This window comes from Leptonotus elevatus, chromosome 12, assembly GCF_054856555.1.
Source record: "Leptonotus elevatus isolate MCC_2025b chromosome 12, RoL_Lele_1.0, whole genome shotgun sequence".
NCBI lineage: Eukaryota > Metazoa > Chordata > Actinopteri > Syngnathiformes > Syngnathidae > Leptonotus > Leptonotus elevatus.
In genome coordinates, this window is record NC_141250.1 from 6,967,225 (window position 1) to 6,982,012 (window position 14,788).

General features: G+C 39.0%; 1 protein-coding gene across 2 annotated transcripts; it reads left to right on the top strand.

Moving 5' to 3' along the window:
- The first annotated feature begins 1,101 nt into the window (after positions 1 to 1,101).
- shox (shox homeobox) lies at positions 1,102 to 11,589 on the top strand. 2 transcript variants are annotated; one of them, XM_086092086.1, is made up of 6 exons: positions 1,102 to 1,577; positions 2,765 to 2,976; positions 4,766 to 4,823; positions 4,940 to 5,049; positions 10,765 to 10,977; positions 11,352 to 11,589. In XM_086092086.1, the coding sequence occupies exons 1-6, from the start codon at positions 1,334 to 1,336 to the stop codon at positions 11,439 to 11,441; spliced, it is 927 nt and encodes a 308-aa protein (XP_085948212.1). In that variant the 5' UTR covers positions 1,102 to 1,333; the 3' UTR covers positions 11,442 to 11,589. The 2 variants fall into 2 exon arrangements, with proteins under 2 accessions (XP_085948212.1, XP_085948214.1); XM_086092088.1 differs by having other exon boundaries at positions 4,961 to 5,049; positions 10,765 to 11,492.
- The last annotated feature ends 3,199 nt before the right edge of the window (positions 11,590 to 14,788 follow it).

A 14,788-nucleotide genomic window follows, 5' to 3' on the forward strand; every position in this document is an offset into this window, starting at 1 on the left:
GTGCTGGCGGGCCCGCCTTCCCCGGGGAGCGCGCGCCTCTCCCGGCCTTTTTTCCCCCTGCTGCTCGTGTGCCGGCCTGCTCTCAGGGAGCTCAGTTAAAAAGCCTTGATTGACTCACTTGGTACATCCAAGCGACATTTGTACCCCAACAGCCCACGATACCCTCATACATACTGCTGATATATGTATTGATTGCCATCCTGCACTCGCGACCACAAAGGATGACAGACATACATTATAGATTATCCAAGCATTAAAACGTTACGTAGAGCTATGTCTTAAAAATATGGAATTTAAATACATCAAGTCTCGCATTCTTTATTATAAAAATGTGTGTTAAATATAAGATTTCCTATTTTTAATGGTCTTGTGGCTTTCAAAAAAAATGGGAAAAATATATTTTTTAAAAATAGACCAAGATAAAAAAAAACAGAAGGTTAGGTCATGATTAGTTCAGTAATAGCTCAAATAAATGTTTAATGCTCCGTAAGACAAACGTGGTTTGGACACCAATAAAAATAAATAATAACAATCCTCGAAAAAATAATACAGTAGCCCAATAATATTTAAAATTGAAATAATTGTCAAGAAAGTACATATTAAAAAAAACAAAACATTGGTGCACATTTTGCTTTAACAATAGGCCTATAAAATAAATAACTCACCAACAAGGTATCATCTTTCAGTCCCCACCCCATTTGGGGGGGGGGGGGCTGATTAATTATTATGTAGCATGAACAGAGCCATGGTGAGCATTTTAATGCCCCCCCCCCCCCCAATCTCCACCTGCACTTTTACTTTAATCCATTTAAGCGCCTCCATCAGTTCATCATTGATTAGTGGAGTTTAAAAAGGAAATAAATACATTTTAAAAAAGAGAAAAAAAGGGGGGGGGGGGGGGTGGGCTTGCCGAAAGTTGAATTGTGCGTGGAGTGCGCTAAGGCCTTTAATTGCACCAGACGCAGAGAAGAGTGTGTGTGTGTGTGTGTGTGTGTGCGCGCGCGCGCGTGTGTACGTGTGTGTGTGTGTGAAAGAAAGGGGGTGGTCTTGAGGTGGTATAAATAGTCGTCTCTCCAAAACACACTCACAACAGCAGGAGTGATCTCACCTCCACTCCTTCCACTCCCACTCTCTCCATACACTCACTGCGAGGCAGCACGGAGCTCTCACACCGCGTGGATTTTTATTTGGATTTTTTTTTTTTCATTTTCATTATTTTTGATATTTTATTTTCATTTTTTTTTCCATACCCCGGGGAGGATCAGAGGGATCGGGGTCAAGAAGGGGGGGGGCTTTTTTTTTTTTTTTTCCTAAATAAGGGAAGGGAGAGGACATGGAAGAGCTGACGGCGTTCGTGTCCAAATCGTTCGAGGCGAAGAGCAAAGAGAGCAGCAAGGAGGCCATCACGTACCGGGAGGTTCTGGAGACGTCCGGCTTGGGGCGGCCGCGGGAGCTGGGCAGCCCCGCCGAGCAAGACTTCAGCGAGGGCGCCCACTGCCCGCTGCACGCCTACAAGGAGCATGCGGAGCTGGACAAGGACAAGCTCAAGGACTTCCACGTCACGCGGCCCGCCGAAGGTAAACGGCTTGCTCGAGCACCCCTCCCCAAAAAAACAAAAAAACAAAAACAATTGCAATTGATGATCGTTTGGAAGCTGGCGTAGCGCGCAGGGCGCTGAAAAATTGCGCAAAATCAAGTGAGGTTCAAGTTTTTTATGTGTTGGATTTTTGTGACTAAATAGTGATTTTAACTCGAAATCAATATATCAAACCTATATGATAATTATGACATCCCCCCCCCCCCCCACAGACTTTAACATGGCGTGTATTTGGTCGCAAAAGTAATTTTTTGACTTTTATAATTTATTTAGAAAATCTCTCCAAATAGTGTTATTCGAGCTGCATGTTGCACAAATAAAAACGACCATATGTAACATTTACTCATTGCATTAATTTATGTTAGTCTGTTTACATATTTAAAATGAAAAAAATAATTCCCCAAAATAGCTGCACATGTGCCATTTGTCTGATTTTTAAACTAATGCGAAACTCCAATGTAGTGACTAAAGTGTATATTAATATTTCTTGGATTATTTTATTTTATTTTATTTTAAGATATACACGTGGATGCAACCAAGATGCATTTTAATGATTATTATATTTTATATCAGTACAGCTTTACTCCTATTAGGTGCTCCTTGTTTCAATTAAAAGTTGACATGCAGTAACTTGCAGGGCACGTGGAGCCAATCAACAAAACAAAAACAATATTTAATATGTAAATTATATATATATATATATATATATATATATATATATATATATATATATATGTATATTTATTTATTTATATAATAATTATATAATATAATAAAATTTTAGGATGAAAATGAGCATTACGAGTTGTCATTTCCTAGCCTAACATAATTTCATTAATAAATACCCAAATGTAGAAAAATACACACAACAAACAGCAAATTAAATAATAATAATAATAATAATAATTACTCATTACTCCAAACTATATAAAAAAATATATATAATGTAAAAATACCAGCAATTTCGATGACTAACAATACCGAAGGCGTATAGCAATAATTTGTCCGAATTTCTTTATCCTTTAATTGGTTAAAGAAGCTGTTCAGATAATGTATGTATGCGTATGGCTGGATTGATAAAATAAAAATAAAAGTGTCGCTACATATACAGCACGTGGAAGGTGCCTTGCCGACCTTGCGTTGATTATGTGACGTGCGCGCGTGCAGGCATCTACGAGTGCAGCAAGGACAAGAAGGAGGATGTGAAGTCTGAAGACGAGGACGCTCAGGGCAAGCTGAAGCAGCGCAGGAGTCGCACCAACTTCACGCTGGAGCAACTCAACGAGCTGGAGCGCCTGTTCGACGAGACGCACTACCCGGACGCTTTCATGCGGGAGGAGCTCAGCCAGCGACTCGGCCTCTCCGAGGCCCGCGTACAGGTACGTGCATGCGCGCGAGCGCTCGCTGCAGGCAAAAAGAAGACAACAATTCATTTCAGTCATTCACAGATACCAAAAGAGCATAATGAGCTATAAAAGTACATTAGGTTTTTTCATTGTTAGTATTATTATGTGTTTATTTGTGATTTTGGAGTTTCAGTTGGTCACTCCGCCAACGAGCTCGAGATACAAAAAAATAGAAATAAAATAAAAATAAATCAACTGAATCTATTTATTAAATGTTTAAAATGAGAATATTTCGCAGAATTACACACGCATATGCAATTAGGTGACGTCATCTGGTAAAAATATTTACATATACATAATTTCCGTTATTCGTGGAGGCAAATTTGTCTTTTCTCAACGATCGCGTAATTTCAACCTCTCATATTTCTGTAATTTATAGGCTCAATCTGTCCCTCAATAACAGATTCAATTTACAATATATATGTATACATTATATTGCAAACCCGCAGAAAAATTCGGTGCTGCTGATACCACAATTATTTTGTTTAATTTTGCATGAATGAGGCGTGAGCGCGCGTGACCACTTGTCCAACTCAGTATTATATAAGTATTATGTATTTATAGTGCTGCGTATATGTGTGCAAGTATTTGGGAGTCTTTTCAAATGCATTCCTTTTCAAATTCGTTGGTGGAATTTTTTTTGTTGTTGTTGTTTTTTTGTGTGAGAGCAGCTGTCATTGGATGTAATTGAAAGTTATGAGAGCCAGCCACTAATGCACTTAGCGCGAATATGTTGGGCCGTGCTAAATTAAATGTCATTATTCACTGTCTGGAATACAAAAAAAATAAAAAAATAATTCAAAGCGGAAATGAGATTAGGCCGTATCATTGAGTGGTGCTTAATGAACAAATACTCTGTCTGAAGCTGTGTAGCTCGCACCTTGCAACTCCTATTACACATTGAAGGATCATGCGTCATAACATAATAATAACATAGTAATAATAATCCAAATTGATTCAACTGTTTTTCACTTTACTTCCGACTGTTGCCTCTTCAAAACATGTATTGACAGGCCCGTTGTTGGATTCGATCATTATCGTCTTTTGAGGCGCTCGTTAATTCCCCATCAGCGTAATCTAAATCATTGCGGGGGTCCGAGGGGGCGGGGCTAGTTCAGATTATTCATGAGGACAAATTAGGTTGATGATGATTAATAATTGCCTGCAGTCTGCAGCCACACATAAGAGCAGCCAGAAGACTGCAAGAGTGTATTTTCGCTTCCCTTCTTTAAAAAATAGTGTCAAAAATGCACAATACTTGAAATAATTTACTTTATTATGCAACATTAATTTTTTTACATAAAACCAAGTATGCAACAAACTTCTTGATATTAGTCCTTTTATTTCATTAACCTTCCACCATTTGCAATGCTTCACTTCAAATTCGAAAATGCTATTTGATAAAAAAAAAATTCAATGTGTGTCATGCTTCTAAAAAAATATTGAATGTAATCATATTTTTTATTGTTATATAATTGTTTATACATTCTATAAAGTACATTTCATCATATTTTTTGATACCTTGATATGCTTTACTTGCAATGTGTGGCTGTTGCTTTCCTTAAGTATCTTATATTTTACTACTGGGTTCATATAGTTTACGGTAAATACTGTATAATGTAATAATGGAACATTTGTTCATGTGATTGGCTGGATGGATGATTTTGTTCTCCGCCACTGACAAAAAAAATAAAATAAATCAAGTTTGAAGGTGATTTTATTCCTGCTCTCTAATGGTGATTTTCCTTTTTCTCAATTGCAGGTTTGGTTTCAAAACAGAAGAGCGAAATGTCGAAAACAAGAAAATCAGATGCACAAAGGTAAATGTTGCTTTTTCAACATTGATTTGAAATCAATGCTTAATTTGATGTCAATGAAAGAAAATATTGCAAAGAAGTGCTCTCATCTCACATAACACTGTCTGGCTGTCTGACAGACATCTTTCCCTTCTCCCCAGGGGTCATCTTGGGCAGCGGCAGTCACCTGGACGCCTGCAGGGTTGCACCCTACGTCAACATGGGGGCTCTCCGGATGCCCTTCCAACAGGTAAGGCGCACGAGCCACTCCGAGGGGTCTTTTGGGGGTGTGGGGGGGATGATACTATAGTACACAGTCCAATTTCTACCCTGAAATGACGGGAACTTCAAGGTTGGTGTCCTGTGGCATTTTGTTAGGCTCTGGAATGCATTTTTGGTATTTCAATTCCGTTCAATGCGGAAAACTGATTTGATAGTGAGTTGGTCATGAAATGATTGTCAGCTAAGGTACCACTGCAGTGGAACAAAATTTATACAATGGTCCCTGTGGTCCAAAACCGGTCCTTGATCTACGTGTAACGTCTCTGCTCTTTAAGTGCACCAAAAAGCTGCATGGGGTGAGAAACCGTGAGCCGCGTGGGCCGCGTACTATATTATAGGGCTGAACAATTAATTACATTCAAATCGACGTCGCAATGTAGTAGAATGCAATTTTCAAATCGCAAAAGGCTGCAATTTTGAAAAAATGAAAGGCGTCATCCGATGTATGTATTTTTTATTTATTTCATTATACAGTGTCATGATAAGTTCAGTTTTTAATAAGTGTAGTCTACATGTTTACAAGTCATTGTATTATGGATCACGAAAAGCTGAAGTGGTAAAGCCACATATTTGTTTGCATTATTGTTGTAATCTGATTAATGATTTAAGCTTATGTCACACTTGCCTTGCTTAATTTTGTGAAGTTGTATAGAGCGAACACGTAAAGGACTGTAAGTCAAAATGTTAAAACTCAAATTGAAGTACTAACTTTGATATGAATTCATGGTTCATTTTCTTTTATTTGATCCTTAAGCCTAACCTAAAAGACCAAAACATTTCACTTTAAAAACAGTTGGGTCAAAAGTAACCCAATTATGGATTACAAAATGGACCGATCCACTTTATGGGTTAATTTGACCAATTTTCTGGGTTATTTTATACAAAATTATGAAATTTTTTGACCCAAGTCAAGGATCTGACCAATATTTACGAGTTGTTTAGAACACTAAAAGAGCAATTACTTGACTCAAAGTTGCCCCAAGTAGAGGATTGGTCCATTCTTGACCCTATTTTTTAGAGTGTAGTACACCTGATATTGTTTAGAGTTATACCAATGAATGTATTGCGTGTTTAAAAAAAACAAACAAAAAACACCTGAAGAAGCCCTTTAAAAAGTAACAGAATATTAAATCACAATTGCTATATTGATGAAAAAAATGACAAAAAGTGTGACGACGACCAAAGAACAGAAATGGAACTTTATTATTGAGCTGTAGCCATAGCTTAGCAACAAAAGTGACGAAAGCAGAAGATACAATTTAATATCTCATTGCTCTGTAGCGTACTAACAAAAGTGGAGGAAAATTGTGATGGCCACCAAGGAATCAAATGAGTACGACTTACAAACAGTTGTTTGTTCAATGTGGGGGGGTTTTCTTGTGCCAAAATTGGATTGTAAAGAATAACAGGACAGATCACACAAATAAAAAATGAGAACAGTCGCAAATAGCTACAGGAGGCCAAAACTCACGTCTGGATGCTCTGAGATTAATTGGTCACATTACTAACATCACTCACTAGGCCACGCCCCTTTAAAAACACAGCACAGGTGTGCTGCCGTTGTGACTTTCCGCCTTTTCCCAACATTTATGTCTTTACATTCTCTTTCCTGAGTTGCTCAGTGCAATCAATCAAAAGTAAAGTAGGACATAACAAACAGGCAAGAGTTTGAGCTGGATGTGCGATTATCCCTTTTTTGTGTAGCCATTCCCCACCGTTCACCCCCTCAACGGCGGACTTCATCATCCTCCATTTGCTGCTCTTTCTCTCTCTCTCTCTTTCGGTCTCACTTTCTCTCGCCCACTATGTTGTGACATGCGGCGGCCTAATTAGGCCAATGGGGCGGCAGGCGTGAGCACATGAAAGAGACGATGAAAGGCGGGGAGGGGTTGAAAAGCGAAATGACGCTTATCGAGCTTGAGCTGGCGGGAGGAGTGTGAGGCCTGCATGCTGAGAGACGCTCGCCAAACACAGCCAAAGCTGCTGGAGTGAGGTGAGAAAAAAAAAGAACTACGCAGGTGAACTGCACTTTGTAGGCTTAACACCTGAAGAGACAATTTGATGTCAACATTTTTTCTCAAAGGAAATCGTCGACATTGAATTAATCTGTTACTTTTGGAGTCTTGCAGTTTGAATTTGGTGACCAAGCTTGTAACTCAAGCTACTTGTATCCATTACAATTAATTATAATGCCGTTAATCGGTTCCAGTTGCCAGGAAAAAAAACAGTATTCTATGTAAACATCATTAAAAGAAAATGTCAAAAATGTTAACTGGATTTATGAAGTATAATCAACACACACAGGGGCGTGGCCGAGTGAGCTTGGATTCAGTCCCATTGGCTATTTACCATGCGGCTAATTTAGTTTAGCTCAATGCTCCGTGCGAGTGTTTTTATTGTGTGTCTGCAGTGGTGTGAAAATATGGCGACCAACCAGGACCCTCAGCCCCTCCCCTCAATGAAAACAATTTCAATATGCATTAAAATTAGGGCCGGGTATCAATTCCAATTTACTTAATTGATTCGATGTCGATTCACAAGAGTTCGATTTGATTTTCGTTTTCCCCGATTCAATTCGATTCCCTCCACGTTGGCGACTCAATGGCACGCCCCCCTCCCCCTAGATCCTGGATATCCTGCATATTTCAACATTATTGTCAATGCCTACTAAATAACTGAAGCAGATAGAAACATAATTCCCAAAGCATTTCAGAGCTTACACATGTGGCGTTCACACAAACCTAAGTTTATTATTATAAACCTTCAATATTATAAAAATAAATAAATAAATCAACAAACAACTGTGTCGCATCTGCGGGTGTGTCTTTGGACACTGTTGCCTGAATGTCAGCCTATTTTAGTTTTTATTATTTATTTGTATGTTTAATGTTCAGTGTTTTGAACAAATAAATGTGTCTAAAATAAAAAAATAAAAAAATAATACTTAGTCATGAATTTTGCGGTTTACTTTTGTACTTTTTGGGGTCAAAAATAACCCAACTATGGGTCAAAAATGGATCGATGCTCTACTTTGAGTCAAGAAATGTTTTTTTTTTTAGTATAAAACAACTCATAAGTATTGGTCAGATCCCTTACTTGGGTAAAAAATTGGGCCATTTAATATAAAACAACCCAGAAAGTTGGGTCAAATGGATCCATATAGTGGATCGGTCCATTTTTGATCCATAATTGGGTTACTTTTGACCCAACTGTTTTTAGAGCGTGTTATGGATCCAATGCATGTAAAGTTGATTAATGGCTGTCACAGAGATTTCACTTAGCTAAAGCTAGGTTAAGTCGCCTTTTGCTCTGGTTATCGTCACACTTTTAGTCACTTTTTCCCACATAGCTGCAGCGTCACTTTGTCCGAAACACAACAACAACAAAATGTTCATCATGTTTTCGTGCCTTTGGTCAGACAGTTGGAGCACCTGTTTTTTGTTTAGCTGCTGTCGCCTCCCTCCAAGAAAGTGACTCAATGTAGTTTTTAATCAGTTCGTCACAATGTTTGTTTGCCCTTGAGGTGCTAAGCAACCCTAACTGCAAACAGTGTCCAACTTCCATTTTCATTTTCAGCATTTTAACCTAAAAGAATAATAATAATACAAAAAAAAAAAACATTTACGTGGTCAATTTAAAGCTTTTATTTGGGTTGGAAAAGCAAAGCAGCAAATAGTTTCCCACTTGTTCATGTGCCGTTTGAGACACATGCGAAATGGCAACGTCTTCTTCTTCTGAAGTCAGCACATGCTTCATTTTCACCTCCTTCTTTCAGGAAATAATTGCCCAGAATGTGAAAAGGGATACGCCATGGCCTCTTTTTTTTTTTTACCCTCCGCTGCTTTTGACTCAGGAATATGTCTGGATAAATATTTATAACTCCAAATATATGAGTATCTTTTTAGTGCAAAAAATAGTTTATTTATGCAATCGAATACATAATCATCATAACAAGACGGCAGGCATATTTCCAAGGGTATAACGGCGGACTGAATTAAGCAAATCTGCTCTGGGCCTGAGAAACGCTTTGATTGTGGACGATGCAATTTCATGTGTTTATTTGTGTGTGTTTGTGAGAGCGAGAGAGGAAGAGGAAGGTATGATTCAGTAACTTTTAGAATGGCGGACAAAAAAAAATGAAATGAAATGAAAGAAAAAGAGGACTGAAGGGTCGAGTGACTGGCTCGTGGCTATTTTCATAGAAAACACACGGTAAGCAACACCTTCGGGGAGGTGATGTTTGAGGTTGCGTTTTAGTTGTGTCACACTGTGAAACCAAAGCTCCATCACACACACACGCGCGCGCATACCACGACTAAAATAATTTGTAATCATTTTGTATAGTGCTTTCAATATGCAAAGATATAAAGAAACTATTTATAACAAAAATAGGAACAGCATTTCTCTAAATAACACTGAAAAAGGTAATTCCATTTCAAGAGCAAACTGACTGCTGGTCAAAGCTAAGGTCCGATTTGTGAAAATATCCCATTAATGCTTCTCAAGTGTCTGCTATAAAATTATCAGCTTACTAAAGTTGACAGTTTTTGTTTTGGTTGGGAATTTTGAACCTACTGTTGAGTGCAGGGGTGGATCTATTCGAGCGGAATAAAGGGCCTCAGCCCACCCCAAAATTCAAAATAACAACCTATAATGTAATAATTGTCTGAAAATGTAATAACATTTGCACTTAACTCGATCAATATTGTAATAAACTCAATAATGTAATAGTTTTGCCAATAATGTAATAAAATATACTGATGAATATTGTAATAACATTACATACCGATAATGTCATACCTTATTAAATTAGTGGGGGTTTATTACATTTTCAGGTGGGTCTTTTTTGTCTCTCAATTTTTTATGTAAACTTGACAGATAACGTAATATCAAAGTTGTTTTTTAGTTCAAAGTTGTCCTTTTTTTGAGAAGCTACGACTGTTATATACATTCAGAGCAAAAATTTCTGTTGATTTGATTTCAGCGCCTCAAAATTTTGTTTTTAACACTGTCTGATTTAAAGGCAGATAAGTATTGGAGTTATTTGACAGAGTTGATTTATTGAGTGTTAAATCAACTATGCAGAGAGTTAATAAAAGTAGGCTCCGCCCACTTGATTACAATTTCTCTGCTGCAAAGACCTCTGGGAGTGTTAAGTGTTACAGTTAAATGTACCTGCTCTTTTTTATTTAATAATTTTATTTTCATGATTTGTTATTAAACAATCAGAGACATGTTAAGTTCACTGTTACATCAGCGTTTTAGTGTTGTCATAGTATCGGGGTACTGACTGAAAGTGTTAATGTGTCAGATGAGTTCCTGCCTCACAACAGCAACGGGGATTGAATTCCCTACATGTATGGAAGGTATAACTTTTTGGGGGGCGTAAAAATGCTATTACAATATCAGTCAGAATTTTATATTCCATTATTGGTGAAATTATTATATTATTGGGTTTTATTACATTTTTGAGTGAGTTAAGTGCTTTTTTTTTTTTTTTCAGACGTGATTCTATTTGAATGAAATTATTACATTATAGCGTGCCACTATTTGCCTTTTAAGTTGTAACGTAGCAATATAAATAACATATTTATATAGATTGATGGATTGGTGTCTTTAATAAGAAAAAGCAGGAAACTAAATTATAACCTGTAAAATTTTATTCATGTTTTTGTTCTGGCAGGTTCAAGCGCAACTCCAGCTGGACGGCGTCGCCCACTCCCACCCCCACCTGCACCCGCACCTGGCCGCCCACGCCCCCTACCTGATGTTCCCGCCCCCTCCCTTCGGACTACCAATCGCCTCGCTGGCCGACTCGGCCTCGGCGGCGGCGGCGGTGGCGGCGGCGGCCAAAAGCAACAGCAAGAACTCCAGCATCGCCGACCTGCGACTCAAGGCAAGGAAACACGCCGAGGCTCTGGGACTCTGACCCCAACGGGGCGCCCCTCCCCACCTTTAACCCCCCTCTCCCCCTCCCCGCACCGCCGGCCTGATGGCCCGTAATGGCCTCTCACACAAGACTGAGCCTGTGAAAGGGCCGTGACACTCACAGCTAAAACTAAACACAAACACTGAGCGAGAAACGGGGGGAGTCGGAGTGTGTATTCTTTCTGGGGGGGAGGAACAGTCGGAGGAAGACTTTTTTTAACAAAAAGGGAGGAGGGGGAGCGAGAAAATTGTCACAAAAGACCAGCTGCCAAAACAAACCACTTTTCCAGCGAAGCGGTAATGAAATACCAATGAAGTCACCTTTTACTTTTCGCCCAACAGGCAGGACTTCTGCGGGGCCAGTGGCTCAGTCCACTCCAGGCACAGATCACATCCCAGGGACCGTACAAACACATGTGGATGTCTGTCTGAGGGCCCGACACACACTGAGGACTTTAGTGCCGATTAACGTGGCAGAGTTGAGGACGGTTGGGTTGGGGTTGGGGAGGGGGGGGGGGCACAGGGGGCACCTCGACTCCCCACCTTTCCTGACCTCCTCTCCGGCTTTTACTTATTCATTTGCAACCACTGTGTCCGTGCATGGAGGCCTTCCCGCAAAGCTCGCCAGTACCTTCAAAGGCCCCGAAAGGCCCCTGGCCCCGCTTCTCTTCTTCTTATGGACTTGTGATATAACAAAAGCAACAACTTCTACATTTTTGTTTTTGTTTTACTTGTTTATCTGGACTTCCTCCTGCTCCCTTCTCGGATGTTGAAGAAGTGAAGATCGCCTTTGCACTTCAGGTCTCGTATGTTGTGGGTGTTTACAAATGGCACTACAAGCAAAATACTACTTTATTAAAAAAAACAAAAAAAACAGGGGTAGGGTTTGGGGATTTGATGAGTCATGTGATCCACAAGAAACAAAGGATGAAGGGTATAAACGCGTTGTACAGTGCCTAACAAATGTATTAGACCACCACTCAATGCAAACTGTCCTAAATGCATTACTGTCATTGTTGATAATAATAATGCTAAAAAAAACATTATTACTGTTATTCAAATGAACTGCACGAAAAAAATGGTAAAGCATATGAATATTTATTGATGAGAATTTTCATTGTTTGAATTCATTTTCGACTTTTCATTGTTTCCCATCAAATTTAATTATAAAATTCCACTTCAAACATCAAGAAATCGCTTCATGATGCTGGATGTGATCCTTTTTTTTTTTTTAGGTGGTCAAATGAATTTGTTAAGCACTGTATTTTTTTTGTAATTCTGAAAATATGAAGGCATCAGTCAAACTGAAATGCAATGGTGTGCAGTTTAAGTGCAATACTGTAAATAGCAAAAAAAAAAAAAGAAGAAGTTAAACAGCTAGCAGTTAGTCGATAAAGAGACGCGATTATTTGACGTTGTTTTTTTCATGCACTGTTGGGAGTTTCGACTTTGTTTGCCGTCCGTTTTTTTCCCGAGGCGGCGTGTACATTTTGTGGCGTTGGAGAACGACAGGGTGCCATATTTCGCGTAAACACCAGTGTTCAGCTAAAATGACAATTTTTAAAACTCTGCAGTGACATCTGAACAAAGTGGTTGTTTACAAAACGATTAGCTTTACTTTGCATGTTGTGTGTGACATTCATCGTTAATTTGCCAAAATATTTTGGATTATGACTCGTTTTCCAAACTGCTGTGTCAGTTCCTCGCAAGGTCAACATGCCCCGCCTACTTTCTGTTCAACCCCCTTTTACAATTGTTCATGTCTCCATCTTAAATTAAACATATGCGTGATTTATTTATTATTTTTGTCCGAAAGTCTATGAAAAATGAGTTGAACTACAAGTGTACATTTTTACCTATTTTCGTATGTGGAATTTTTTCATTATTTAGGGGCGTGGCTGTGGTGCATTGTCTTGAGAAGAAGAAAAAAAATCACAAAAAAACTAAATGTAGCGTGTCCAAGTTTACAAACGTTTCAGGGATGGTTGAATTTTAAAAGCGGAATTTGTTGTACGCGTGACAATGCTTCTTATTTCATTTGCTCGCATGCTTAAACATGACTCATGTTGGTTTGTTTGTTTTTCCCCCATTCCCTTTTTGAGTCACAAAATATGAATGTACATCTTGTACAAGTAAACTATCAATAAAGTTATAAATATTTGTACCCATGTGTGACAATACTTGACAAGAAATTTGTTTTGACTGCATTTCTTTGATTGATTAATTGGGAAAAATTACTTTAGTTGATTGATTTATTCCTTACATATCTATATATTTGATATTAATTAATGTGTTGATAATTTAATATTGATCAGAATAATAATGAGTAAATAAACAGTGCCTCTGCTGGTTACAGTCAAGTTGTGCAATCAATTTTGCTTAAATTTTTTCCAAATTAATTAGGAATACATTTCACAGAATTACCAAATTATGTCCTTCCCTATTGGTTATTATGGATGCAACTCAACCTGTGGCTCGTTAAGAGTCTGCCGACCTGGTGGAGCTGCTATGAAATCCAGATGCTGCTTGTTCCAAAGCATCCTGAAATTGCTCGCCCCTCCTGTAACACGCTACAACGTACGCTCACTGATTATGCAAAGTGGGGCCTCGGCGTGCGCAAATAGAAGCCAGGAGAGGCTACGACCAAAGTAGGAGGAATTGGCTCCCCGACGTGTAATCTTCTCCGGACCCGTTTGGCGCCGAGAACTATCTTTGCGACAAGGCGAGGTTTCAAGTCAACGCCACGCATGAATCGCCACACGTTCCTTTCCCTTGTTCTACCCAAAACAGTTGGCCTCCATTTTTTTTTTTCGGGAGTCTTAGCTTCCTCTGGGATCTTAATTCCAGATGTGTGTACACAAAGTAATTACACCATGTGGTATAGTGGCCTATTGTCCGAACCCCTTTCGCAGGAATGAGCCCAAATGGCGTCCTGTTGAGTAACCCCCTTTAGAAGGTCGCCGCACATTTAATTTGTACCGCCGCGCTCATACATCAAGATTGAGTGATATAGTCGCAGACTGATGGCTGCGCATTTAGCCGGCGGCCGGGGCCCACGTCTGGAAATAACAGCATCCTTTTATGTGTGCTAATAATTAGCACGCGGCCATCCATCACGCCGCAATGAGCCCTGGCTGCTTTGTCAACATGTTGCAGTGCATACGGCTGTTTGTGTTGGCCACAAGTGATAAACGCACAATAATGCGATAGCAACTGGTTGCAGTCACATACGTTGGATCCCACAGGGTGCCCGCTTTTATGATCCCATGTGTGTGCGCAATACAACAGCATTTACTGCATTGTACGGATTACCACGCAGTACAACAATCACTTTTGCTGTGTGTGTGGTTTTTATTTTTTTATTTTAAAAGGAACCCCGACTGTAATGACAAGTTTGCTCTATATTATTTGGTTGTTACTAACATAACTATGAGATTCATTTTCCAAAAAACATCTCCAGTTGAATACATTTTGTAATACATTTAGGAACGCTTCGAGGCTTACCTTGCTTTCTTGACAGCCGTTTCACATCCACAGCCACCATTTTACGTCACTACACATTTAATGTGTTGCAAGGTAAATTAGCAATGGCAGCGTACATCGAAATAAAGTTTTTACAAAATGTACTAAACTGGAAATGATTTTTGAAAAATGAATCTAACAATAACCAAATAAATAATATACAGCAAACTTGTCATTACAGTCAGGGTTCCTTTTAACGAGAGCTCTAAAGAAAATGGTTACACAAAATATTTTGGCAGCAGATGAGCATCTACAGT